The 26,498-nt window shown below is 44.5% G+C and overlaps 1 protein-coding gene across 4 annotated transcripts in view; it reads left to right on the top strand.

Moving 5' to 3' along the window:
- Positions 1-5,489: 5,489 nt before the first annotated feature.
- Positions 5,490-26,498, top strand: part of LOC140210948 (host cell factor 1-like) — a 119,474-nt gene continuing 98,465 nt past the window's right edge. For 3 of the 4 annotated variants that reach the window (XM_072280236.1, XM_072280234.1, XM_072280233.1), the window contains exons 1-2: positions 5,490-5,673; positions 24,461-24,609. In XM_072280236.1, the coding sequence (XP_072136337.1) occupies positions 5,514-5,673; positions 24,461-24,609 (309 nt within the window). In that variant the 5' untranslated portion in view covers positions 5,490-5,513. Of the gene's footprint in view, positions 5,674-12,207; positions 12,324-24,460; positions 24,610-26,498 lie in introns of all 4 variants that reach the window. The other variant, XM_072280235.1, reaches the window with a different exon arrangement.

The raw sequence follows: 26,498 nt of genomic DNA, 5'->3' as shown, positions 1-26,498 counted from the left end.
GGTTGGCTGATGGTAAGTGCAATAAGGATAAATGTCACCACGTGGAAGGTGGTGAATCTCTGTAATTCTTTACACTGGAGAGCCGCAGAGACTCAATCACTGATCGTTCAAAGTCACCTTTGGGTATTAGAAGGAAAATGGATAGACTATCAAAATAGAAACTCAGCCGTGGTGTGGTAGACTGCAGAGATTCTGCGAATGCTGGAAATCTTCAGCAACACATAAAAACGGAGTATTGCAATATTGTGTTTGGTTCTGGCCCCCTCATAACGGGAAGGATGTGGAAGGTTTAGAGAGGGTGCAGAGGAGATTTACCAGGATGCTGCCTGGATTAGAGAGCGTGTCTTGTGAGTGGAGTGAAGGGGGATGAGAGGTGAACAACAGGAATTCTGCAGATGCTGGAAATTCAAGCAACACACGTCAAAGTTGCTGGTGAACGCAGCAGGCCAGGCAGCATCTGTAGGAAGAGGTGCAGTCGACGTTTCGGGCCAAGACCCTTCGTCAGGACTAACTGAAGGAAGAGGATGAGAGGTGACTTGACAGAGGTGGACAAGATGATAAGAGGCATCGATAAAGTGGAAATTGCTAATATGAAGGGACATAATTTTAAGGTGGTTGGAGGAAAGAATGGGGGGATGTCAGAGGTAAGTTTTTTACACGAGCGTGGTGGGTGTGTGGAATGTGCTTCTGGGGGTGGTGGTAGAGGCTGAACCATTATGGAGGTTTAAGTCTCTCAGATAGGCACATGGATGATAGAAAACTGGAGGGATATGTCGGAGGAAAGGTTAGGTTGATCTTGGAGTAAGTTAGAAGATCGGCAGTACATCGTACTGTAACTCACAGCGTGTTGTATAATTGTAGTTTGTGATATGTAATACAATTTACAGGATGTTCACTAGCATGTTCTAAAAATGCTATAACTTCCAGCTCCTCGAATCATTCCTTTTCAACACACCTTTCCCCTCTCCTGGTCTCACCTGTCACCTTACAGCTTGTACCTCTTCCCCTCCGCCCACCAACTTACTCTGGCTTCTTACCCCTTCCCTTCCAGTCCTGATGAAGAGTCTCTTCCCCAAATGTCAACTGTTTATTCCTCTCCATAGATGCTGCCTGGCCTGCTGAGCTCCTCCAGCATTTTGTGTGTGTTGGCTGGGGCACAGTTGAAGGACGGACTGTAAATGCCTTTTCTGAAAGCGCTGTAGGGTTATTAAACAAAATTTTCATGCATCTTAAAAGTTTCTTCCCCTGGCAGTTTATTCTAGTTAACAACCCATCTATTACCCTGTCACTGCACTGTAAACTGTTTAAACCACTTTTTATTATGGTGTTTACATTGTAAATACAACATGTCGCAGCAAATTCCTAACACTGTACATGTAAATGTATTTAGCAAATGAAGTTACCATGTGCATTAATCAGTTGAAACAGCAGAGGGAGCCCCGAGCCCATCTTTGCTGAGGCAGAACCCTCATGGTGGCTGGAAATCTAAATTTTAAAAATAATTCAGGAAATCTTTATACGTTGTCTGTGGGCACAGAGACAGTTAGCGGTTTACAGTTAACTACCTGCCTATCTTTGACAGTTTCTGACAGAGTTGCCAACCCAGCTGAAGGCAGAACGGTTAGTTAACTCTAAATCACAAACTACTTCTCCCCGGGGCATTGCCCGACCTGCTGAATATTTGCAGCACTTTTCGCTTTTGATTCAGGGACAATCCTCTGTGTAGAGACTTGACTACTTCCTAGTGGAGGCTCCCAAAACTGACTGCAGCTGAACAGAAAGTCTGAATTCATCTTTCAGATCAAAATCTCCGAATCTGTTCATAGTTTGTCTTTGTGCAAATCAAAATCAGGTTTACTATCACTGACTTACTTGACAGGATAGCCGTTTTGTGGCAGCAGTACAGTGTAAAAGAAAAGGAATAAGGAGGTTGTGTGTATGAACCATTCAGAAATCGGATGGCAAAGGGGAAGAAGCTGAGTGTGTGTCTTCGGGCTCCTGTACCTCCTCCCTGATGATATTGATGAGAAGAGGACACGTCCTGGACAGTGAGAGTCCTTAATGCTGGATGGTGCCACCCTGAAGACATCAAGACAGAGACAGGCAGAATGCTCTCCGCCACACAGCTATAGAAATTTGAAAGTAGTTCAATAATGCTCTCACCCCATTTGCCTTGTACGTACTGCCCGACCCAGTACATTCGTCCAGCATTGTGTCTCCATTGTGGATGCAAATAACACACTTCACTGTCCGTTTCGAGGTACACGTGACAAATAATGGTCATCTTTATCTTGAAAAGGATTTCTCAGCATCCGCAAGATCTTGTGTCGAACAAGAGAAAATCTGCAGGTGCTGGACGTCCGAGTAACACACACAAAATGCTGGAGGAACTCAGCAGGCCAGACAGCATCTATGGAAAAGAGTACAGTCGACGTTTTGGGCCCAGACCCTTTGGCAGGACTGGAGGAAAAGAAGCAGGAGCAGATCTAAAAGCAACACACAGCAAAGTTGCTGGTGAACGCAGCAGGCCAGGCAGCATCTCTAGGAAGAGGTACAGTCGACGTTTCAGGCCGAGACCCTTCGTCAGAAACAACAACAATGCAGAGTAGTGTTACTGAGAAAATGCAGGCAGACAATACAAGGGTCACAACGCAGGCACAAGATACTGTAACACACACACAGTGCTGGAGGAACTCAGCAGGCCAGACACCATCAGTGGAAAAAAGTACAGGCGACGTTTCAGGCCCAGACCCTTCGGCAGGACTGGGGAATAAAAAGCTGAGGGGTAGATTTGAAAGTAGGGGAGAGAGAAACACCAGGCGACGGGTGAAACTTGGAGGGGGAGGGATGAGGAAAAGAGCTGGGAAGTTGATTAGAGAAAGAGACAGAAGGCCCTGGAAGAAAGAAAGAAAGGGAAAGGAGCACCAGAGGGAGGTGATGAGTGAATGAGGAGCCTGACGAAGGGTCTCAGCCTGAAGCGTCGACTGTACCTCTTCCTAGAGATGCTGCCTGGCCTGCTGCGTTCACCAGCAACTTTGATGTGTTGCTTGAATTTCCAGCATCTGCAGAGTTCCTCATGTTTGTGTTAGAAGATTTAAAGGGTGGCCTCATCACGACAGTAGAGGATGTATCAGAATGGGAATAGGAGCTGGAATTAAAATGGGTGGCCACTGGGAGATCCGATTTTCTGTCGGATGGAGCAGGGGTGCTCGGTGAAGCGGTGTCCCAAATCCTCGCCGGATCTCACTGATACACAGGAGGCCACAGTGGGAGCACCGAACACAGTATACGACCCCAACACACTGACAGGTGAAGTGTCACCTCACAGGGACTGACCCATTCCCGTATGTCCATGCACGCCCTCCTCCACCGCCATGGTAAGGCCACACTCAGGTTGGAGGAACAACACCCTGTATTCCGTTTGGGTAGCCTCCAACCTGATGGCCTGAACATTGGCTTCACAAACTTTCCGTAACACTCCCCATCCCCTCTTCCCCCCTCTCATGTTATCTCCTCACCCGCTCATCACCTCCCTCCCCTTTCCTTTCTTTCTTTTTTTATCTTTCTTCCAGGGCCTTCTGTCTCTTTCCCTAATCAACTTCCCAGCTCTTTGCCTCATCCCTCCCCCTCCAAGTTTCACCCGTCGCCTGGTGTCTCTCTCTCCCCTACTTTCAAATCTACCCCTCAGCTTTTTATTCCCCAGTCCTGCCGAAGGGTCTGGGCGTGAAACGCCGCCTGTAGTTTCCTCCACAGATGGTGTCTGGCCTGCTGAGTTCCTCCAGCACTGTGTGTGTGTTACAGAGTCAGAGCCGTCTCTATTTCCTGAGGAGACTGAGGTCCTTTAGAATCTGCCGGACGATGCTGAGAATGTTCTACGAGTCTGTGGTGACCAGTGCTATCATGTTTGCTGTTGTATGCTGGGGCAGCAGGCTGAGGGTGGCAGACACCAACAGCATCAACAAACTCATTCGTAAGGCCAGTGATGTTGTGGGGATGGAACTGGACTCTCTGACGGTGGTGTCTGAAAAGAGGATGCTGTCCAAGTTGCATGCCATCTTGGACAATGTCTCCCATCCACTACATAATGTACTGGGTGGGCACAGGAGTACATTCAGCCAGAGACTCATTCCACCGAGATGCAACACAGAGCGTCATAGGAAGTCATTCCTGCCTGTGGCCATCAAACTTTCCAACTCCTCCCTTGGAGGGTCAGACACCCTGAGCCAATAGGCTGGTCCTGGACTTACTTCATAATTTACTGGCATAATTTATATATTACTATTTAACTATTTATGGTTCTATTACTATTTATTATTTATGGTGCAACTGTAACAAAAATCAATTTCCCCCAGGATCAATAAAGTATGACTACCTTGTGCCTGCGTTGTGACCCTCATACCTTGTATTGTCCGCCTGTATTTTCTCAGTAACACTACTCTGCATTGTTATTGTTTTCCCTTGTTCTACCTTAGTGCAATGGTCTGTATTTGTTGCTGCACGGGTGGAAGTTGTTCACTCTAACTCAGCACATGTGACAATAACAGTCCAATTTGACCAAGTGATTCCTGTTTCACCAGCTCGGGTCTGCGAGGTATTTGCATTGGGTTCTGCTGCGTCCCGGGCCCGGCGAGGCTCCGGGAACCCCGGAAACTGAATGAGTGACTCGCAGCCTCCCTGCGCCCCCTGCCGTCGCCGGCCGGAAATGCACCCGGCTGGTGGACCCAGGAGCCCTGGACTGTCCACCTCAGCCGCCTGTTTGGATTACCACCAACTTCCCTTCCCCTTTTCCGGCCATACGGTTAAAATATTGCCGTGGGGAAAGCAGGGCACCTCTCAGTTCAATGAGGCAGGTCACTACCGCCGCACGCATTCCCCTGTTTTGTCCGGGAGGTCTCCTCCCGTGCACTGTTCACTCCGCTATGGGGAACCGTTCGGTTCACGGTTACAGGGTCGACATTTAAACTAAACGTGAAAGGCGGGTTTTTAATTGGTTTGATGTCCCTCTTCATCCGGGTATTCAAGAAGCTCTGTGGGAGTCTACGGGGAATGCCTGAAACCAAATTATGTCTCCAATCTAATTATTTTTAACATTAGACCCCACGGGGAAAAACTAAACCCCGAACACTTTTGATTCCAATGGTTCTAGTTTAGATAAAAAGTGAAACAATTTTTTTTTATTCGGCAAACAACGATCTGCCGGTGGGCCTGAGGTGGGGCAACCGGGTATTCTGCGGACAAGGCTCCGCCTTCTTGTAGCTGTCTGGATTCTTTGCCTGATCTTTGTTTTGTGTTTAAGGAAATCTCACGCAACAGGACTTCTCCGTTCTGAGCAGGAAAATAATAGTTCAGGGATATTTGGTGTTTGTAATGTGAAAAAAGAAGATAACGTTAGGATAGTAGCGGGATTTGCGTCGAGCGAGGTGACAGGCAAGACTGGGTACATCGCACTTGGGGTCCTAAACTGGGTTCTCGCGCCGCCAACATCCGGGCGCGGTTGTTGTGGCGGGGAGAAGATGGCGGCTCCCATCCTGAGGTGGCGGCGCGTCACCAACAGCAGCGGCCCTGTCCCGCGGCCCCGCCATGGACATCGCGCTGTCTCCATCAAGGAGCTAATGGTCGTCTTCGGCGGCGGCAACGAGGGCATCGTGGATGAGCTGCACGTTTACAACTCAGGTCGGCTCACCCTCCCCGCGCATCTGCGTGTGCGTGTATGGATATGTTATAATCTTTTTATGATGTTAGGGAGGGAGGAGCTGGGGTGGCGCGCGCTCCCGATGCCGCCGCCCGCCGGCGCGCTCCCGTCGCGCTGGGTGTGGGGGGGGGGGGAAGGGAGGGAGGAAACAAGATGGCTGCTGCGCGCGCGCTCGCGATTCCGGTACAAAATGGCGGCGGGCGGGGGCGCGCGGCGGCCGGTTTTGGCGCCAATCGCCGTTTTTTTTCTGCCGATCGCCGCCCGGTCCTGAGGCAACGTCGCCGCCACCGGAGCCGGCGTTTGCATCGTCACCATTCATTAATCCCCTTTCTGGCATAGGCGGCTCCCGCCCTTCCCTCCGCCCACAGCGGGTGGCTTTCCTCCAAGGGTGGGAGGGGTGCCGCCTCGGCCTCGGCCTCCCCCGAGGAACGAGAGCCGCACGAACCGGTTACCGCTCTCCCGGCGTATTCCACCTTTCCGGCTCGGTCTTCCAAACCTTTCGACCCGCGTCACACCCATTTCCGTCTAAATGCTGCGTTATTTTGTTTCTGCTTTGAAAATAAGAATGGGAATCGAGGACTCGGTGATAGAGCGCGAAGACAGGCCCTCCTGTGTTTGCTAACCAAAACTGGAATTGGTTTATTATTGTCATATTAACCAAGACGCAGTGAAAGGCTTGTCTTGCATACTATTCGTACAGATCGGATGCATTGAGTTAAAGCAGTGACACAATGATACAGCGAGCTGTGTTTGTGCCCTTGAACAAGGCACTTAATCACACATTGCTCTAACGTCTGTGCGAGGAGTGGCGCCCCACACCAGACATCCCACCCTGCAAAAACTCATTTCAGGGAGGTAGCACCATCAATTTGCGGGAGACTCCCGGAACTTCTGGGAGAGGTGGGATGTCTGCAATAGAGTAGCTCCTTAGCAGCGAGCCAGCTAGTTTAAATAACGTTAGCTATGCTAATGAACGAATGACACCTGTTAAACTCACCTCAACACGTCTTTTACAGTCTTAACCCACCATGGGCAATAGAAAAGTCACTGTTGCAAACAGTGCAGCGAGCAATACTGTCATTATTTTGACCCCTAATAGGCAGAGGTACACTTGTGTCGTCTGGGGTGACGTACGTTTTATATTTTCTTTTTTTTGGAAAACTCTGCCATGGCACTCTCTCTCGCTCTCTCTTGTGGTCACTCTCTCTTGCTTTCGCTCTCATGCTCTCAAAAAAATTGATTTCCATGATATTGTATATAATTTGCAGGCATCAGGGAGCCACTACTCATATGTGGGAGACTCCCGGAACTTCTCGAAGAGGTGGGATGTCTGCCACACAGACTTCCAATCTGTGTGTGGTGAAAACCTCCTAATGAAATATAGCTGCTGGCATGTCATCTCACTGATTGCATCAATGTATGGGGTCCAGGGTAGATCCTCTGAGATTTGATGCCCAGGAACTTGAAACTGCTCACCCTTTCCACTGCTGATCCCTCGACGAGGACTGGTGTGTCCCCTGACTTCCCCTTCCTAAAGTCCACAATCAGTTCTTTGGTCTTTTGATTGTGGATCAATCACAATTAATTGATCATTGATGTGCACTCAACCAGCTGATCTGCCTGGCTCATGTAGGCCTCCTTGTTGCCATCTGAGACTGCCAACAGCGGTGGTGTCGGTGAATTTGTAGATGGTGTTCCAACAGGGTTCCATTCCTTGTGTGGTTAAACTGAGTCATTCAGCTCAATCATTCATATTTCTCTGCAAGATGAAATGATACTGAGTTCCCACATGGTAGAAGATGCCCGCAGTCGTTGGCGTTTCCGTCCCAGTTTTCTCCCAAACACACGCTCGTATGTATGAACTAAACATAAGTGAGATACACCTAAGATGAGGAAAAACTGTGCCTCCCCTGGCTGTGAGATTCAGATATTTAATCACTGTCTGTGTTTTTAAAAAAAAGTATCTTTAAAAATACCTTTATAGCCTTTACTACTCACCTTAAATCTACGACTTTTGTTTTCAAATTTCTTCCAATGGATTCCATCTCCCCTACCTGTATCTCTCTAAATCTTGTGCAGGGGGTACCCAGGTTACTTGAAATGACCTGACTTACGAAAATCTAGTCTTATGCAAATTTTCCAATGTATTTTTAAAGCATTTCAAAATTCAAAGTAAATTTTTATCAAAGTGCACAGATGTTACGATATCCAACCCTGAGATTCATGTTTTATTAGTTTAATAATGGGTAGTGCTGGGGTGATTATTCAGTTAAATCATAAAGTGAGTATAGGCACGTGGCCAAGTGGTTAAGGCATTGGACTAGTGACCTGAAGGTCGTGAGTTCGAGCCCCAGCTGAAGCAGCGTGTTGTGTCTTTGAGCAAGACACTTAATCACACATTGCTCTGCGACGACACTGGTGCCAAGCTGTATGGGTCCTAATGCCCTTCCCTTGGACAACATCGGTGTCGTGGAGAGGGGAGACTTGCAGCATGGGCAATTGCTGGTCTTCCATACAACCTTGCCCAGGCCTGCACCCTGGAGAGTGAAGACTTTCCAGGCGCAGATCCATGGTCTCGCAAGACTAACGGATGCCTTTATAGTTTATACATAAAGTGATACAATATGAATAGCTGTTTAAAAATCAGGCCTTTGTAACACAAACAGAATCCTGGAGCAGCTCAGCAGGTCAGGTAACAACTATGGAAAAGAATAAACAAGCGACATTTTAGACCAAGACCCAAAACATCACTCAGATCACTGCCTGATCTGCTAAGCTCCAGTATTTTGTATGTGTTGTCTTAGATTTCCAGCAACTGTAGATTCTTGTGTTTGTGACAGGCCTTTGTGATTTGTAGAGAAGTTGGTTACAGACCATTCTCAGGAATGGGACCCTTGTTTAACCCAGGGCTGCCTCAGCCTCCGAAGCTCCAGGGAAAAGACGCTTGGCCATTATCCCTCCCCGTTAGTTCTCCAATCCAGGCTTTCACATTTGTTGAGTGGTGCTCAAATTGTATACACTGCCGTATTTTGTTTTGTCAGGTGATACAGGATTTAGCTCAACAGTGTTCCTTTATGATAAATCTTCTGTTTGGCCTTCATTTGGAGCCGTAATTGAGAATTTTTATTTTTTTTTTCATTAGAAAAAATTTGTGATGACTATAGAGTGAGCAAACTAGGCTGAACTATTTGGTTGAAGGAGGATGAGGTGTGACTTGTTAGAGGTGTACGAGATGATAAGAGGCAGAAATCGAGCAGATAGCCAGAGACTTTTTCTCCAGGCCAAAATGGCTAATGTGAGAAGGCATAATTTTAAGGTCCTGAAGAAGGATCTTGGCCCAAACGTCGCCTTTATTCATTTTCATATGTGTTCCCTGACCTGCTGAGTTCCTCCAGCATTTTGTGTGCGTTGCTCTGGATTTCCAGCATCTACAGACCGTCACGTTTGTGATTTTAAGGTGATTGGAGGAAAGTATTGGGGGTGATGTCAGGTAAATTCTTCACACACAGAGTGGTGGGTGTGTGGAATGTCCTGCCAGGGGTGATGGTGGAGGCAGATGCATTAGGGACGTCTGATTAGATTAGATTCAATTTTATTGTCATTGTCCCGAGTACAGATACGAAGCCAATGAAATGCAGTTAGTATCTGACCAGAAATGTAAAGAATAGTGTTATTTACAAAATAACTGCAAATAAAAAGTAAGTGCTACAGCACACAAATATAAAAGTACTGAGACAGTACAATATGGGTGCAATACTGCTTAGTGAGGTTCAGCAGGGTCACAGCCTCAGGGAAGAAGCTCTTCTTGTGCCTGCTGGTGCAGGAGCGGAGGCTCCTGTAGTGCCTACCGGATGGGAGGAAAATAAAAAGTCCATGGTTAGGGTGAGATGCATCCTTGTTAATGCTTTTCGCCCTGCCCAGGCAGCGTCTATGGTAGATGTTCTCAATGGTGGGCAATTGGGTGCCGATAATCCGCTGGGCAGTTTTCACCACACGCTGAAGTGTTTTGCGGTCTGATACGGGACAATTGCCACACCGCACTGAGATGCAGTTGGTGAGTATGCTCTCAATGGTACAGCGGTAAAAGTCCATCAGTATCCTGGGACAGAGGTGAGCTTTCTTGATGTTCCGCAGGAAATAAAGGCGCTATTGCACCTTTTTGATCAGGATGGAGGAGTTCAGGGACCAGGTGAGATCCTCGGAAATGTGGACACCAAGGAATCTGAAGCTTGATACACGCTCCACTACAGCTCCGTTGATGTAGATGGGGACATGATGTGGCTCTTAGCATGCCTGAAGTCCACAATGATCTCCTTGGTCTTCTGGGTGTTAGGGGCCAGGTTGTTATCGGCACACCATGCCGCCAGGTACTAGACCTCATCCCTGTAGGCCGTCTGGTCATCCCCTCTGATCAGGCCAATCACTGTGGTGTCATCTGTGAACTTGATTAAGGAGTTAGAACCGTGTACAGGAACGCAGTCATAGGTAAAAAAGGAGTACAGAAAAGGGCTCAGCACACAGCCTTGAGGCACGCTGGTGTTCAGGGTGAGAGTGGAGGAGGAGAGGTTGTCTAACGTAACTGATTGGGGTCTGTTAGTCGGAAAGTCCAAGGTCCAATTGCAGAGGGATGAGCTGATACCAAGCTGACGAAGTTTGGCGATCGGCTTGGAGGGGATCATAGTATTGAATGCTGAACTAAAGTCAATGAACAGCATTCTGACGTAAGAGTTGGGGCTGTCCAGGTGGGTCAGGGCAGAGTGAAGTGCCATGGAGATGGATCCTCTGTTGACCTGTTGGTGCAATAGGCAAATTGATGAGGGTCCAGGGTAGTGGGCAGACAGGATTTCAGATATGATAGAACCAGTCTCTCAAAGCACTTTGCAATGATGGGGGTGAGTGCAACTGGACGGAAGTCATTCAGGCCCGTGGCAGTGGAATGCTTCAGCACTGGCACGATGGTGGCGATCTTGAAGCTTGTGGGGACAACTGCCTGGGCCAGGGACAGATTGAAAATATCCGTGAAGACCCTGGCCAACTGCCCTACACAGACTCTAAGCACACGGCCAGGTATTCCGTACATTCACCCTGCTCAGGGTGGCACAAACATTGGAGGTGGAAAGTGAGAGAGGCAGTTCACCAGGTGGGAGATCCGCTTTGAGGGTGACCTCCTTGTTCTCTCGGTCAAAGCGAGCGTAGAAGTAATTGAGCTCAACAGGGAGGGAAGCAGAGCTGGAAGGGGGCACCGTACTAGGTGGTTTGAAGTCTGTAGTGACCTGTATGCCAGGCCACATATGCCGGGGGTCCGAGGATTTGAAATGCTCTTCGATCCTCTGTTTGTATATGTGTTTAGCCTGAGAGATTCCCCTCCTCAGGTTGGCCCTGGCTGAGCTGTAAGCCTCGGGTGCTGAAGAGCAGAGTCAGCACCCTCCAGCCAGATCTTAATAGTCTTCATTGTGGGTTTCACACGTTTAGTAGCTATACTTCGGAAGCAGAAATAATGAAAGGTGGTCGGACTGTCCCAGGTGGGGGAGGGTAGTGTCTTTGTAAGCGTCAGCCACATTTGTGTAGACATGATCTAAGGTTTTATTTCCCCTTGTGGTACATGATACATTTTGGTAAAATCTTGGAAGCACGGTAGGTGGGTTACAATGATTAAAGTCCCCAGCGACAATAAAGGCTCCGTCTGGATGCAATGTCTGCAGCTTGCTAATAGCAGCACCGAGGTCTTTCATGGCTACTTTAGCATTTGCATCCGGTGGTACGTAAACTGCGACAGCAATGATGCATGTAAACTCTCGTGGTTGATAAAAAGGTCTGCACTTAATAATCAGGTATTCCAGATCAGCAGAGCAGTAAGTGTCAGCAATGGTAGAGTTAGTGCACCATGATCGATTCACGTAGAATCACCTCCTCGACTTTTACCTGTCACCCTTGCAGCTCTGTCAGCCCTGAAGACCGTGCGCCCTTCCAGTTCCACCACGTTGTTTGGGACATCACTGATTAGCCACATCTCTGTAAAAAACATGACTTTACAATCATAAACCTTTGTGTGAGGGTCCAAGTCTGAGAGACTTGGGCACATGGATGATAGGAAAATGGAGGGCTATGTGGGAGGGAGGGGCTAAACTTGATAAAGGGTCAGCACATTTGTGCTGTAGTGTTCCATGTTTATATATTTTAAACTTTTAACGTTGTGGAGATACTCAATTTTTAATTAACGTTGTGTTTTCCATTGTGAGCATGTGAAAAATGCCGTTCTTAATAGTCAAATCAAAGGGTTCTTCAGTGTAATTGGTTTATTTGTTCTGCCTCCATTTCCTTTAGTTGGTTGGGACTGGCTGGCTTTGAGAAGCCCTTTGATGTGTTCTGGTTCTCCTCTCTTTGTCGGCCATTGAATCACCGGTCTCAATCCTGATGCAGGGGTTCGACCCAAGATGTCGACAGTTCCTTCCCCCCTCCCCCACAGATGCTGCTTGACCCACTGAGTTCCTCCAGCACGTTGTTTGTTCCTCCAGATCCCTGTACCTCCTCCCTGGTGGTGGAATGAGACGAGGGCATGTCCTGAATGGCTGAGGATCTTTAATGATGGATGCCGCCTTCTTGAGGCCGTAAGACATGGGAGCAGAATTAGGTAATTCAGCCCACCGAGTCTGCTCTGCCATTCCATTGTGTCTGATTTATTATCCTGCTCAACCCTATTTCCCACCTGCATCCTGTAACCTTTGACACCCTGGCTTATCTAAACCTAAATATACCCAATCATTTGGCCTCAACGGCTGTCTGTGGCAATGAATTCCTTCTCACCTCCATTCTGCAGAGAATCCCTTCTATTCTGAAGCTGTGCCCTCTGGTCTTAGACTCTCACATTATTAGAAGCATCCTCTCAACATCAGCTGTATCTAGGCCAGGGGTTCCCAATCTAGGGTCCATAGACCCCTCAGTTAAGTGTAGGGGTCTATGGCATTAAAAAAAGTTTGGGAACCCCTGATCTAGGCCTTTCTGTCTCTTGTATGAAGTTCAATTCTACCTCCTGAGTTAATTTCAAACTCTGCTGCCCACATCTTAACTGGCATAATTTTGTTTACTCTCTCCTCTATACAAACAAGGTTCTTCATGGCTTCCGCTCACCTACTCTGTAACCTTCTCTCAATTCAACTCTTCAAAATATGTTCTCAGAATCCGTCCACTTGCACACCTCCATGATTGTAAACTTCTTACTGAGTGAAAATATGTCCCCAAGCATGAGTTTCTGGAAGTGACCGTGGTCACGACGGATGGTGGTGCAACAGTTTGTGTAATGCTTTACCGTTCCATTGATGGGGGTTTGGTTCCCACCGCTGCCTGGAAGGAGTTTGTGCGCTCTCCCACATTTCATGGATGTACAAGGGTTAGTAAGTTGTGGACATGCTATATTGGCTGTGCTGGCAAGGCTTCACTTTGGGCTGCCCCCAGCACATCCTCGGACTGCGTTGGTCTTTGACACAAATGACACATTTCACTGTATGTTTCGATGTACCTGAGACAAAGTTAATCTCAGTTAAGAAGTAGAGGTTCCAGTTGCAGAGGGAGATGCAGAGGTACAGGTTTTGAAGCTTGGTTATTTGTCGAAGGGGAATAATCACCAACCTGTAATTGATAAAAGGTAGCTTGATGTGTGTCTTGTGGTTGCCCACATGCTCCCAAAGTAAGTGGAGAAGCGGTGAGATTATGCCACCGTGGACTTACTGCATCAGTAGGCAAACTGCAGCTGGTCCAAGACCTTGTACCCAATTTGAACTCATTCCCATCTCCCCATCTTGTTTCATTGTTGACTCCTGATGTCTGAGATGAATGCTGAAGCGTTCAGTTGGCAAAGTAAAAGAGCTGGTCAGGAAAAGAGGACTGTAATCTTGAGGTTTTGGTTTGGAATCTTGTACTATTTCACTCAACTCAGTTGCAACAACTCTATCTCTTAACTTCTAGTGATTCCCCCCCCCCCCTTTCTATATTCCCCATTCTGGTATCTCTCACCTCTTCTCCCCTGTCATCAACCACCCCCCCATTCCCCTCATCCTTACCTTTCTTCCTTTTTCTTCCTTTATCCTCTTCCTATCAGATTCCTCCTTCAGTTCTTTATCTTTTCCACTGATCACCTCCCAGCTTCTCACTTCATGACCCCACTCCCCCACCTGCCCTCTCACCTGGCAGCTTGTTCTCAATCCCCAACCTTCTTATTCTGCCTTCTTTTCCAGTGCTGATGAAGAGTCTTGGCCCGAAACATCAACTGTTTATTCCCTTCCATAAATGCTGCCTAACCTGCCGAGTTTCTCCAATATTTTGTGTGTTGCTCCGGATTTCCAGCATCTGCAGGATCTCTTGAATTTTGATCTGTAACTTTAGTGTTTGGATGATTTGAAAGATTTTGCCTGGTTGCTCTGCCAGGAACATTCTCCAAACCAAGTGAATCATTTGCTAGCCAGAACTGTTGTGGTATTAATGAGGGGAAGTGCACCATCAAGCAGTGCTGAGTTTGTGAAGTCCACAGATTCGCCACATAAGGGACTGATGGAAGGTCTGATTCATTGAGTATGGCTGTGTCAAACTTCACATCACTAGTCGGTTTAGACTCCAGCTTCCAGGAATCTGAGGAGGATTTTGTAAGATTGTCTGCACTACATGCGATTTTGCCAAATTCAAGGCCCAGGTTAATGCATTTACATTCTTATTTGTATATAGCATTAATGAAACAACTGAGTAGCTTGCATTTTAGTTAACATTTTGTGGTGGAATTTGAACTTAGTCCAATCCTCCTGAATTGTCAAGTTACTACCTTACCAGTGATTGAGAATCACCAAGTCCAAAGATAGAGTTTTGAAAGACTTAGCTGTTAGCCTGGGTGTGCAGCAGGTAGTGAGCAAATCAGTGCAGAGGGGGGTAGAACCTGGGATGCTCCCTGCTGAAGCTGGAGCACAGGCCTCAATGTGTGGTAAACAGCAAGCACTCCACATGGCTAAGAAATCTTGCAACCTGCAGATCTGATCACAGTTCTCCAGTCCTACTACATCTAGAAATGGAGAATTCAGCAGCATGGGAGGGATGAGGGGGTGGCAGATCAATGCCAAAGCTGATTCCAACTGGATGATTTTCATCTTGGTTTCCTCCTGAGATCTCCACCATCACTTTCGATATTACCAAGAAATCACAGAAAGCTCTGGTACACGAAGGTGATAGGACTAGACAACATTCTGGCTATGGTGCTGAAGACTTGTGTTCTCGAACTAGGTGTGCCTTCAGCCAAGTTCTTGCAATGCAGTTATGATACTGGCTTTCATTTGACAAGGAAGATGGTCTAGGTATCATCTCTTCTAAAAAGTTAAACAATCCAATCTATCTACAATTGAAAAAAAAGTTTGTGAACCCTTTGCAATTACCTGGTTTTCTGCATTCGTTACTCTAATCTGCATTAGTGGTCTGATCTTCACTAAGTCACAATAATAGACAAACACAAGCTGCCTAAACTAATAACACACAAATTACGCTACTTCTTATCAATTTAAACAATCTAGGTTCCAAAAAGTATGTGAACCTCTGGGGTAACAAAAAGCTATTTGGAGTCAGGTGCTGCAATCAATGAGATGAGATCGGAGGTGTGGGTTGTACAGGTGCCCTGCCCTATAAAAAAGACACACAAAGTCAGATTACTAACAGCCTGTTCTTCTCAAGAAAGAGGCTCCGTTTTTCGATCAAAACAACTTTCAGAGGACCTTAAAAGAATTGTAGAGATGCATGAAGCTAGAAAAGACTACAAAATCAGTTCTAGTGACCTGAGTGTTCTTCAGTTCACAGTAAGCAAAATTGTCTACAATTGAAGTAAATTCAGTACTGTTGCTGCTCTATCAAGCAATGGGCGTCCTGCAAAGATCACACTAAGAGGACAACGCGCATTGCTGAAGGAGGTGAAAAAGAACCCAAGGGAAACAGGAAAAGACTTGCAGAAATCTCTAGAACTTGCTAAGGTGTCTGTTCATTTGTGTCCACTATAAGAAAAACACTGAACAAGAGTGGTATTCGTGGAAGGACACCACGGAGGAAACCACTGCTCTCCAAAAAAAGACATTGCTGCACATCTCAAGTTTGCAAAAGACCACCTGGATGTTCCACGATGCTTCTGGGACAACGTTCTCTGGACAGGTGAGACTTAAGTTGAACTTTTTGGCAGAAGTGCACACTGCTATGTTTGGAGGAAAAAGGGCATTACACACCAGCCTCATCCCAGCTATGAAGCACGGTGGAAGGAGCATCATGGTTTGGGGCTGTTTTGCTGCCTCAGGACCTGGACAGCTTGCAATCGTTGAGGGAACAGTGTATTCAAACTTATATCAAGACATTTTACAGGAGAATGTCAGGGTAGTGATTCGTCACCTGAAGCTTAATAGAAGTTGGATGATGCAACAAGACAATGATCTGAAACACAAGAGCCAATCAACAACAGTGTGGCTTAAAAGAAGAAAATTCATGCTTTAGAATGACCAAATTAGATGAGATGCTGTGTCATGACCTGAAGACGGATGTTCGTGCAAGGTAGCCCAGAAATATTGATTTCTGTTTTGTATGGGGAAATGGTCTAAAATTCCTCCTCGCCGTGGTACAAATCTGTTCAGCAACTACAGTACATGTTTGGCAGAGGTTATTGCTGCTAAGGGAGGTTCTACCAGTTATTAAATAGAAGGGTTCACATACTTTTTCCAGCTGGACTGTGATTAAAGAATGTGTTCAATGACGACATGTAAAGTACAATTGTTTGTGTGGGTAGATTGTGTTGGTCTATTTTGTGACTTAGATGAAGATAGACTACATTTTATGAGTAATTAATGCAGATAACCAGGTAATAACAAAGGCTTTTTTTTCAACTACCGCCCACTTACTCTCAGTCAATAGGAAAGTGATGAAAGTTGTTATTAATGATGCATAACATAGCACTTTCTCCTAACTACCCTGCTGGCTAATTTGACCTTTTAAAAAACATCCAGGAGCCATGATGAACTCCCACAGCCCCTAATGATCCTGTGATTTCAGTCCCTGAGGCTGATGTGAGAGCATCCTTCAGGAGGGTGAGCCGACGAAAAGCATCCAGCCCAAGAGTACCTGGCTAAATACTAAAGACCTATGCTGACCGAGTGGCTGGAGTGTTCACTGATATCTAACTTCTGGCCTCGGCAATCTGAGGTACCCACCTGCTTCAAGCAGGCTTCAATTATATTGGTGTCCAAAAAGAACGTGGCAAACTGCCTAAATGACTATCGTCCAGTAGCACTTGCATCCACAGTGATGAGGTGTTTTGAAAGGTTGGTAACGAAACATATCAGTTCCTGCCTGAAAAAACAACAGATGCTCTCCAGTTTGCCTACCAGCACGACAGGTCCACAGCAAATGGCATCTTATCAGCTCTTCGCTCAACTCGAGAACATCTGGACAGTAAAGATTCATACGTCAGGATGCTCTTTTATCATCCCTTCAAAACTTATCAATAAGCTCCCAAGACTTTGGTCTTAATACCTCCTTCAACAAATGGATCCTTGATTTCCTCACTTGCAGACCCCAGCGAGTTTGGATTGGCAACAACATCTCCTCTATAGTCTCTATCAGCACAAATGCACGACAAGCATTGTGCTTAGCCCCCTGCTCTACTCACTTTGTACTTTTGACTGTGTGACTAAGCACATCTCCAATGTCATGATCAAGTTTGCTGACGACACCACTGTCGTAGGCCAAATCAAAGGTGGTGCCAAATCAGCATTTAGGAAGTGGATTGAAAATCTAGCCACAACAACAACCTCTTACTCAGTGTCAACAAGAGCAGGGAGCTGGTTATTGACTTCAGGAGGAGGAAACCAGAAGCCCATGAGTTAGTACTCATCAGGAGATCAGAGGTGAAGATGGTCTGCAACTTTAAATTCTTCCATTTTTGTTAGCATTTCAGAGGACCTGTCCTGGGCCAGCATGTAATTGCCATTACAAAGAAAGCATGACCAGCACCTCTACTTCCTTAGGAGTTTGTCAAATTCGGCATGACTTCTAAAACTTCAACAAACCTCAACAGGTGTGTGGTGGAGAGTATATTGACTGGCTGCATCACTGCCTGGTATGGAAACACCAACACCACTTGTCAGAAATTCCTACAAGAAGTAGTGGATACAGCCGGAACACTCAGGTCATGCTACCATCGGGAAGAAGGTACAGGAGTCTCAGGACTCGCGCCGCCAGGTTCAGGAACAGTTACTACCTCTCAATCATTGGGCTCTCAAACCAAAGGGGATAACTTCACTCAACTTCTCTTGCTCCATCACTGAATTGTTCCCAAAATCTATGGGTTCATTTTCAGGGACTCTTCATCTCAGGTTCTCCATATTTATTTATTATTATTAGTTCTTCCTTCATGTATTTGCGAAGTTTGTCGTATTTTGCAACACCTAGCAACACACATCAAAGTTGCTGGAATGCAGCAGGCCAGGCAGCATCTCTAGGAAGAGATACAGTCGACGTTTCGGGCCGAGACCCTTCGTCAGGACTAACTGAAGGAAGAGCTAGTTGGTGTGATGTGATCTTTCATTCATTCTATTATGGAAAATGGATCTCGGTAGTATATGGTGACATATATGTATGTTGATAATACATTTACTTTGAACTTACAGAGGTAGTTTTTTGAGGAGATGACAAAGGAGCTTGATGGGGATAACACAGTGGGCGTTATCTATGTGGACTTTAGTGAGGCATTTTATAATGTCCATCGTGGTAGGTTGATTAGCAAGTTTGCAGATGACACCAAGACCGGTGGAGTTGTAGACAGTGTAAAGCACTATCAAAGTATACAGCAAGTTGTAGATTAAAAAGCACAGCAGATGGAGTTTAATCTGGGTAAATGTGAGGTGTTACACTTTATAGGTCAAATGAAGCAGAAAGTATACATTTAATATAGCCCCCTTAATAGTATTGAGGTGCATAGGGATCTTGGGATTTAAGTCCGTCGTTGACTGGAAATCACTATGCAGGTGGATAAGATGGCTGAAAAGGCATATGGTATGCTTCCCTTCATTGGAAGGGATGTTGAGTATCCAGTAAGGAAGTTAAGCTGTAGTTAGGTATATAAAGCCTCAGTGAGAGTATTGTGTGTGGTTCTGGTTGCTCCACTATAGGAAGGATGTAGAAACTGGAGAGGGAGCAGAAGAGGTTCACCAGGTTGTTACCTGGATTAGAGAGTACAAACTGTAAGGAAAGATGAGACAAACTTGGGTTGTCCTCCCTAGACTAACAGAGGCTGAGGGGAGACCTGAGGTTTGCAATGTTATGAGAGACATGATCTTTCCCCAGGGTAGAAATATCCAAACGTCAAAGGATATTATAGAAAGGAAAGAGTGCAGAAGAGGTTTACCGGGATGTTCCTTGAATTGAAGGGTATGTGCTTTAATGAGAGGTTGGACAAACTTGGGTTGTTTTCTCTAAGCAGTGGAAACTAAGGGGAGATCTGATAAAGGTTTTGTAAGATTTTCAGAGGCATGGATAGAGTGGTCAGACAGTATTTTTTCCCAGGGTTGAAATGTCTAATACCAGAGGGCATGCATTTAGGGCAAGAAGGGGTAATTTCAAAGGAAGATGTGAGGGACAGGTTTTTCTTATACAGAGTGGTGGGTGCCTGGAATGCCCTGCCGGGGTGGTGGTAGAGGCAGATACATTAGGGATTTTTACAAGATGTTTAGATAGGCAAATGAATGAGAGGAAAATGGAAGAATTTGGGCATTGTGTAGGCAGAAGTGATTAGTTTAGTTGGTCGTCTGATTACTGATTTAATTGGTTCTGTAGAACATTTATGAGCCGAAGGGTCTGTACCTTTACCTGTTCTGTGTATTCGGACATGCTTTTAAGATAGAGAAGGAAAGTTTAAAGGCAAAGCAAGGAGCAAATTTTTATTTTACACAGGCTGGTAGGTGACTGGAATAGGTTACGAAGGTAGTGATGGAACCTGGCATTCTAGTGGAGTTTGAGGCTTTTAGATGCACACATCAATATGAAGCCAATGAAGCAATATGGGTGATACACTGGAGGAGGCACAACATGGTGGGCTGAATGGCCTGTCCTCTGCTGTCTCCATCTGTTTAAAGAGCAAAAGATAATGCAGCCTTAAACACTTCATTAGATCACATGCTAAAACTTAAACTTACCATGCATATGCATATCTTTGGGTTCTGTTTGTTACCCTAACTGAACCTTGTTCTCCACATTTATCATGTGTATGAGTTACCAGTAATAGAACATGAACCTTGTCATCTTTATTTATATCAACTCTGTAATCTAATTTCATCCCATCTCTTCTATTTTATGAAATTGAAGTCACAATTGAGACAAACAAGAGAAAATGTGCAAATGCTGGAAATCCAAAGTAACACACACAAAATGCTGGAGGCCAGGCAGCATCTCTGGTAAAGAGTAAACAGTCGATGTTTTGAATCGAGATCCTTTATCAGGACATGATGAAGGGTTTCAGCCATAGTTCCCTCTAAGCTGTGCGCGTGTGCGCACGTGCACACGTTTTTCAACCAGCACACAAAGGAAATTAATGTGTGCACAAAAGGTTAGTTACCTAAAACAATATAGTAGTCAATAATTATACTTGTTGAAAATAATCTTTTAGCTAACTGTTTCTGTTAACTTGTTAGTCGGTTTTTCAAATACCACAATGCACGTCACTAATTTACGTCACCTCACCTATCCTGTTCCAGTTTGCACACCTGCATCACGGCGGCTGCCATGTTTGGCGGATAGTGTTCATTTTGTAAAGTTTACAAAGATCTGTTTCAAATCCTGTAGATAGCTTGCTAAGTTTTTTTTGGAAAAAATATTGATTCACTATGTCGAATTCAAAAGAAGCGAAGGGCGTGAAGCGCAAAAGAACTGCAAATTTGTTTGAAGTTGAATGACTTAACAAAATAGTAGAAACTGTTACACTGAAAGCTCATGAGGTCGTGAACGTTCAGCTACGAGAAATATTTATGTATGATTCGGAAACTGGAGTTACCTGCTTGTATTGTCGTGATGCGAAAGTTGTTGGAGAAATTGCTAGTGGAAAGAAGTGGGATGATATTTGGAAACTTGACTTTTTGAAGCGTCATTTGGCAAGTAAATCACATTTGGACGGTGTACAAAAGCTCAGGCAACAGAACCCGTCATTACCAGTTACAGGAGTGCTATACATGTTATGGTTGAGTGCAGATGAGCGAGAGCGAAAACAATCAAACCCGCTGGATATCAAAGTTGAGATACAAGGATGGTCAGCTTTTGATTTCTCCACAATTGCAGATTGTAACTTCACATTTGGCGATGAACAAGTTAATGCCTTGTGTCTAAAATATCATGATGTTCCAGCTGAAAATATTGTAATAGTTAGACAGTTTAATGATTTCAAATTTTCCGTGCAAGGAAAAATTAAATCCAAACCGATTTCAAGCTTTGCTCAAATGGTGGCATTTGTACTTCAAACTGAACAGTTTTGTGACCTTGCACAGTTGATGGTGTCACATGACTGGCAACAAAGAATATAGAATTGAGTCAGGTTTTATAAAAACAAACAAACATTTATTAAACTCTGCTCAAGAATATAGCGAAATATATTTAAATGACTGACTTAACCAGAAGTTAACTGCTATACAGCAACTCTGGAACAGTTCTTAAAAGGGTAGATGCGAAAACAGTTCTTAAAGTGGTAAATTCGAACACAGTTCTTAGAATGGTAAATTCGAAAGTCCAAGAGATTTATACAGTCAATTAGGAGAGACTTTCCTGAAGTAAAGAATCCCTGAAAGACGTCACGTTACTGCTGATCCCAGCCAGAACCTGCCTTGTCCGCAGGATTCACGACGGAAATAAAACGGTTTAAATGAACTGACCTTTTCCTCTGGCAAATAGACACTGCACTATCCTTCCTACTTCAGCAGGGGATATCTCAGTTGCAGGTCACTTTTACTTGAACGAAGATTCAGTAAAGATTGATCCTCACCAAAACCGCCAAACGATATCAGCTTTACTCGACTCGGCAAATTCCTGTATTTCACTCTCCAATACTACTTACAATAGAAAGTAGAACTCCACTTTAAAACAAAACTGCATCATCATCTGAATATGCAGCAAAACGGAGTATCTAACACAAAACTAAACTGCGTCACCAGGAGCCTCCCTTTTATATACCTGTTGAGAACAGGTCATCATGTGACCTCACTGGCGGGAAAATTGCATCATGTGACCTCTGCAAGACCATTACATCATCCTCATAAGATAGTCACGATATCCATGAAATATGTAACAATGGACATTGGGGGAACCTTTCTTGCGTCTAGTGCGGACTGTGAACGAGGTTTTAGCCTAATGAATCAACTCAAAAACAAGCTGAAAAACTATTTAGGTGAATGTCATTTGGATATGTTAATGAGAATCAAAAGCTATCAATGGGATGGAAGTTCTATTAGTCGAGATAGAGTTTACAAAGAATGGATAAATGCCAAAGACAGGAGAGAAAGAAAATAACTGAGTGACTTAAGTATGATAAAAATTAATTATCTCCAAACTGATGGCATGAACATTAACTTCTCTAACTTCCGTTAATGCCCCTCCTCCCCTTCGTACCCCATCCGTTATTTATTTATTCATTATTATTATTATTATTATGATTTTTTTCTTTCCCCCTTTTTTCCCTCTCCTTTTTCTCCCTCTGTCCCTCTCACTATACCCCTTGCCCATCCTCTGGGCTCCCCCCCCTTTTCTTTTTCCGTAGGCCTCCTGTCCCATGATCCTCTCATATCCCTTTTGCCAATCAACTTTCCAGCTCTTGGCTCCATCCCTCCCCCTCCTGTCTTCTCCTATCATTTCGGATCTCCCTCTCCCCCTCCCACTTTCAAATCTCTTACTAGCTCTTCTTTCAGTTAGTCCTGACGAAGGGTCTCGGCCCGAAACGTCGACTGTACCTCTTCCTATAGATGCTGCCTGGCCTGCTGCGTTCACCAGCAATTTTTGTGTGTGTGACTTAAATATGTATGTTATTTTGTTGTTCTGTGAAGTTTTATATCAAATATTTTGTAAACCTACATAAACTGGCCCATGTGTGCATTCAGTGCGCACATACTTTTGTCACAGGAAAAAAATTTGCACAAATAAGATTTTTGCGCACACTGACTACCAAAAATTAGAGGGAACATTGGTTTCAGCCCGATATGTCAACTGTTTACTCTTTTCTATAGATGCTGCCTGTGCTGCTGAGTTCCTCCAGCATTTTGTGTGTGTTGTTCCAATTGAGAGCTCAAGAGGGTGTAGAATTTGCTGAAATATTTATCCGTACTTCACCTCCTGTTTGATCATCGTCCAATATCCATACATCTTAATGTTTCCATAACTCTGTTGGTCTATGTGTCTTCCTAATGCATCCAGTTGAAAATCCATATCCTTCTCTACCCTGCACTTTCTTATAGTCACATCTTCTAATCTGTGGTCTCCACTTAACCAATCGTTTCCCCCATCCCTATAACATTCATCTTAGCGAATAATCTACCAAATACTTCTCTAGTTCTTCACATGTGATTTCTTTTCCTGGTGTCATCACATCCTCAATATCTTGAGACTTTTCTTTCATATTATGGTGCTGAATTCAATATTATGCGGTGGGGAAATTCTAGGCAGTTTCTAGTGTAGGTTACAGGGTCGGCACAATATTGTGAGCCAAAGGGCCTGTAATGTGCTGTCGATTTCTATGTTTTATGTCTTCTAGACCTCTCAAAATGAATGCTAACATTGCATTTGCCTTCCTCACTACTAACTCAACCTGCAAGTTAACTTTTAGGGTGTTCTGGCAAGGACTCCGAAGTCCCTTTGCATCTCAGATTTTTGGATTTTCTCCCTGTTTAGAAAATAGTCTGCACATTTATTTCTCTACCAAAGTGCATAACTGTGCATTTTCCAACACTGTATTTCATTTGCCACTTTCTTACCCATTCTCCTAATCTAATTCCTTCTGTAGCCTTCCTGCTTCCTCAACACCACCTGACCCTCCACCACTCTTTGTATCATCTGCAAACTTGGTAAAAAAGCCATCTATTTTATCATCTAAATCATTGATACACAGCATAAAAAGAGGTGGTCCAACACCAACCCCTGCGGAACACCGGTCACTCGCAGCCAACCAGAAAATGATCCTTTTATTCCCATACCTGCCTCCTACCAATCAGCCAATGCTCTCTAACCATGCTAGTATTTTTCTTGTAATACTACGGGTATTTAACTTGGTAAGCAGCCTCATGTGTGGCACCTTGTCAAGGTTTTCTGCAAGTCCAAATATACAACATTTCACTGCAATCACTTTATCTATCCTACTTGTAATCTCAAAGAATTCCAACAGGATTGTCAGACAAGATTTTCCCTTAAGGAAACTATGCTGACTTTGTCCTATTTTGTCCTGTGTCACCAAGTACTCCATAACCTTATTCTTAACAATTGACTCCAATATCTTTCCAGCCACCGAGGTCAAGGTAGCTGGTCTGTAATTTCCTTTCTGCTGCCTTCCTTATTTCTTAAATAGTGAAGTGACATTTCCAATTTTCCAGCCCATTAGCTCAATGCCTTAGTCCAATGATTCTTGAAAGATCATTAATGCCTCCACATATAATCATATAATATAATCAGACTAGGCAGATTGACCTGTTTCTAAGCTGTAGTCTTCTATGACTCTAATATTTAAATTCTCTCTTCCCTCAGCAACCAACCAGTGGTTCATCCCAGCAGTGAGGGGGGACATTCCTGCAGGATGTGCAGCATATGGCTTTGTGTGTGATGGGACTCGTCTGTTGGTGTTCGGTGGCATGGTGGAGTACGGGAAGTACAGTAACGAGTTGTATGAACTACAGGTAAGTTGGAAAGAATCTAAACTATGTCAATTTGTCAGTCTTTGTCTGTAGTTTGTCATTAATTCTGTTGTATTTCTTTGTCTTGTGGGCACTCACAGTAGAACAGTGAATTAGTAAGTGAATTAATGTAGTATATGGTGATGTACGTACTTTGGTAATAAATTTACTTTGAACTTCCTTGTAGTTTAAGTCTGCTTTGTTTTGTCAGGATGTTAATGCACTTTTGAGGTAGATGGAGCTATTCAAAGTGTGTTTAGTAATTACTGGACATGCAGGTGTGACTCTCATCTATGATTATAATTTAGGATTATAAATTTTAGTTTTACTGTTTTGTTAAAACTGTTGGCTGTACCCTACCTGTCAGTTCAGGTAAACATCCCATAGCAATATTGAAAAGAAGAACAACATTTACCGGTGGCCAAAAGACAAATTTTCCAGAACAGAAAGTACTGGCATTGCTTATAAAGAGCTTTGGGACATTGAGGATTTTATATCAAAGAAACCTCCAGTCGAGTGTCAACACATTGCAACTACTTTTTTTGTAGCAGCAAATAGAAGTTGAGTTATAGATCTCCTCATGAAGAAATACCTGCTATCACTTGCCAGAAAAATGTTTTCTTTGACTAATTAACTGTGATGACACTAAATGACATCCATGGAGAATTTATATTTCAGCTTCACTGTGCTTTTAAAACATGCACCAAAAGGATTATTCGGTCCATGGGGTGCCCAGTTAATGGTGAAATGTTGCAAAAACAAAGGAGCTGGTTGTGGACTACAGGAGGAATGGAGACAGGCTAACCCCTATTGACATCAATGGATCTGGGGCTGAGAGGGTGAATGGCTTTAAGTTCCTTGGCACACACATCACCAAGGGTCTCACGTGGTCTGTACATACCAGCTGTGTGGTGAAAAACCTCACCTCAGACAGTTGAAGAAGTTTGGTATGGGTCCCCAAATCCTAAGGATTTACAGGGGCACAGCTGAGAGCATCCTGACTGGCTGCATCACTGCCTGGTGCGGGTACTGCACTTCCCTCAATCGCAGAACCCTGCAGGGAGTGGTGCGGACAGCCCAGTGCATCAGTACGTGTGAACACCTCACTATTCAGGACACTTATAGAGACAGGTGCATAAAAAGGGTCCAAATTGGGGACCTGAGTCACCCCAACCACAAACTGTTCCAGCTGCTACCATCCGGGAAACAGTACGACAGCATAAAAGCCAGGACCAACAGGCTCCAGGACAGCTTCTTCCACCAGGCCGTCAAACTGATTAATTTATACTGATACAATTGTATTTCTATGCTATTTTGACTGTCTTGTTGTACATACTATTTATTGCAAAAATTACTATAAATTGCACATTTAGGCAGACACATAACATAAAGTTTTTACTCCACATGTATGTGAAGGATGTAAGTAATAAAGTCGATTCAATTCAGAAAGCCAACAGAGTAACAGCAATAAGGCAATGAAACAAAAGGTGTTCATGATTGTGTGAAAGGAAGTAAAGATGTTGCTGCAGGTTAATTAAAGGTCATCTGTATGCTGCAGTTTGTCACTATAATTATTTCTGATAAAATCACCTGTCAGTTTCAGAGCACTTGCTTTGTGCTGCACTCATAAACTTTTAAAAAATACTGTGTTAATTCCAATTAGGAAGGCAGAAGGACGCTATTCATGAATTTGTGGCAATTATGCAATTAGGGATTCAGATTCAGATTTATTTATCACATGTCCATCGAAGCATACAGTGAAATGTGTCAGTGGTATGAACAACCAAAATACCCAATGATGTAAATGTCAAACATCAGCCTGCAAATGTCACCATTCTGGTGCTGAATGTTCAGCGGAACTACAACACAACACACAACACAGAACAGCAATA

The sequence above is a fragment of the Mobula birostris genome, chromosome 16, assembly GCF_030028105.1.
Source record: "Mobula birostris isolate sMobBir1 chromosome 16, sMobBir1.hap1, whole genome shotgun sequence".
In the NCBI taxonomy this organism is placed as follows: Eukaryota; Metazoa; Chordata; class Chondrichthyes; order Myliobatiformes; family Myliobatidae; genus Mobula; species Mobula birostris.
This window is presented reverse-complemented; position numbering and strand designations above follow the sequence as displayed.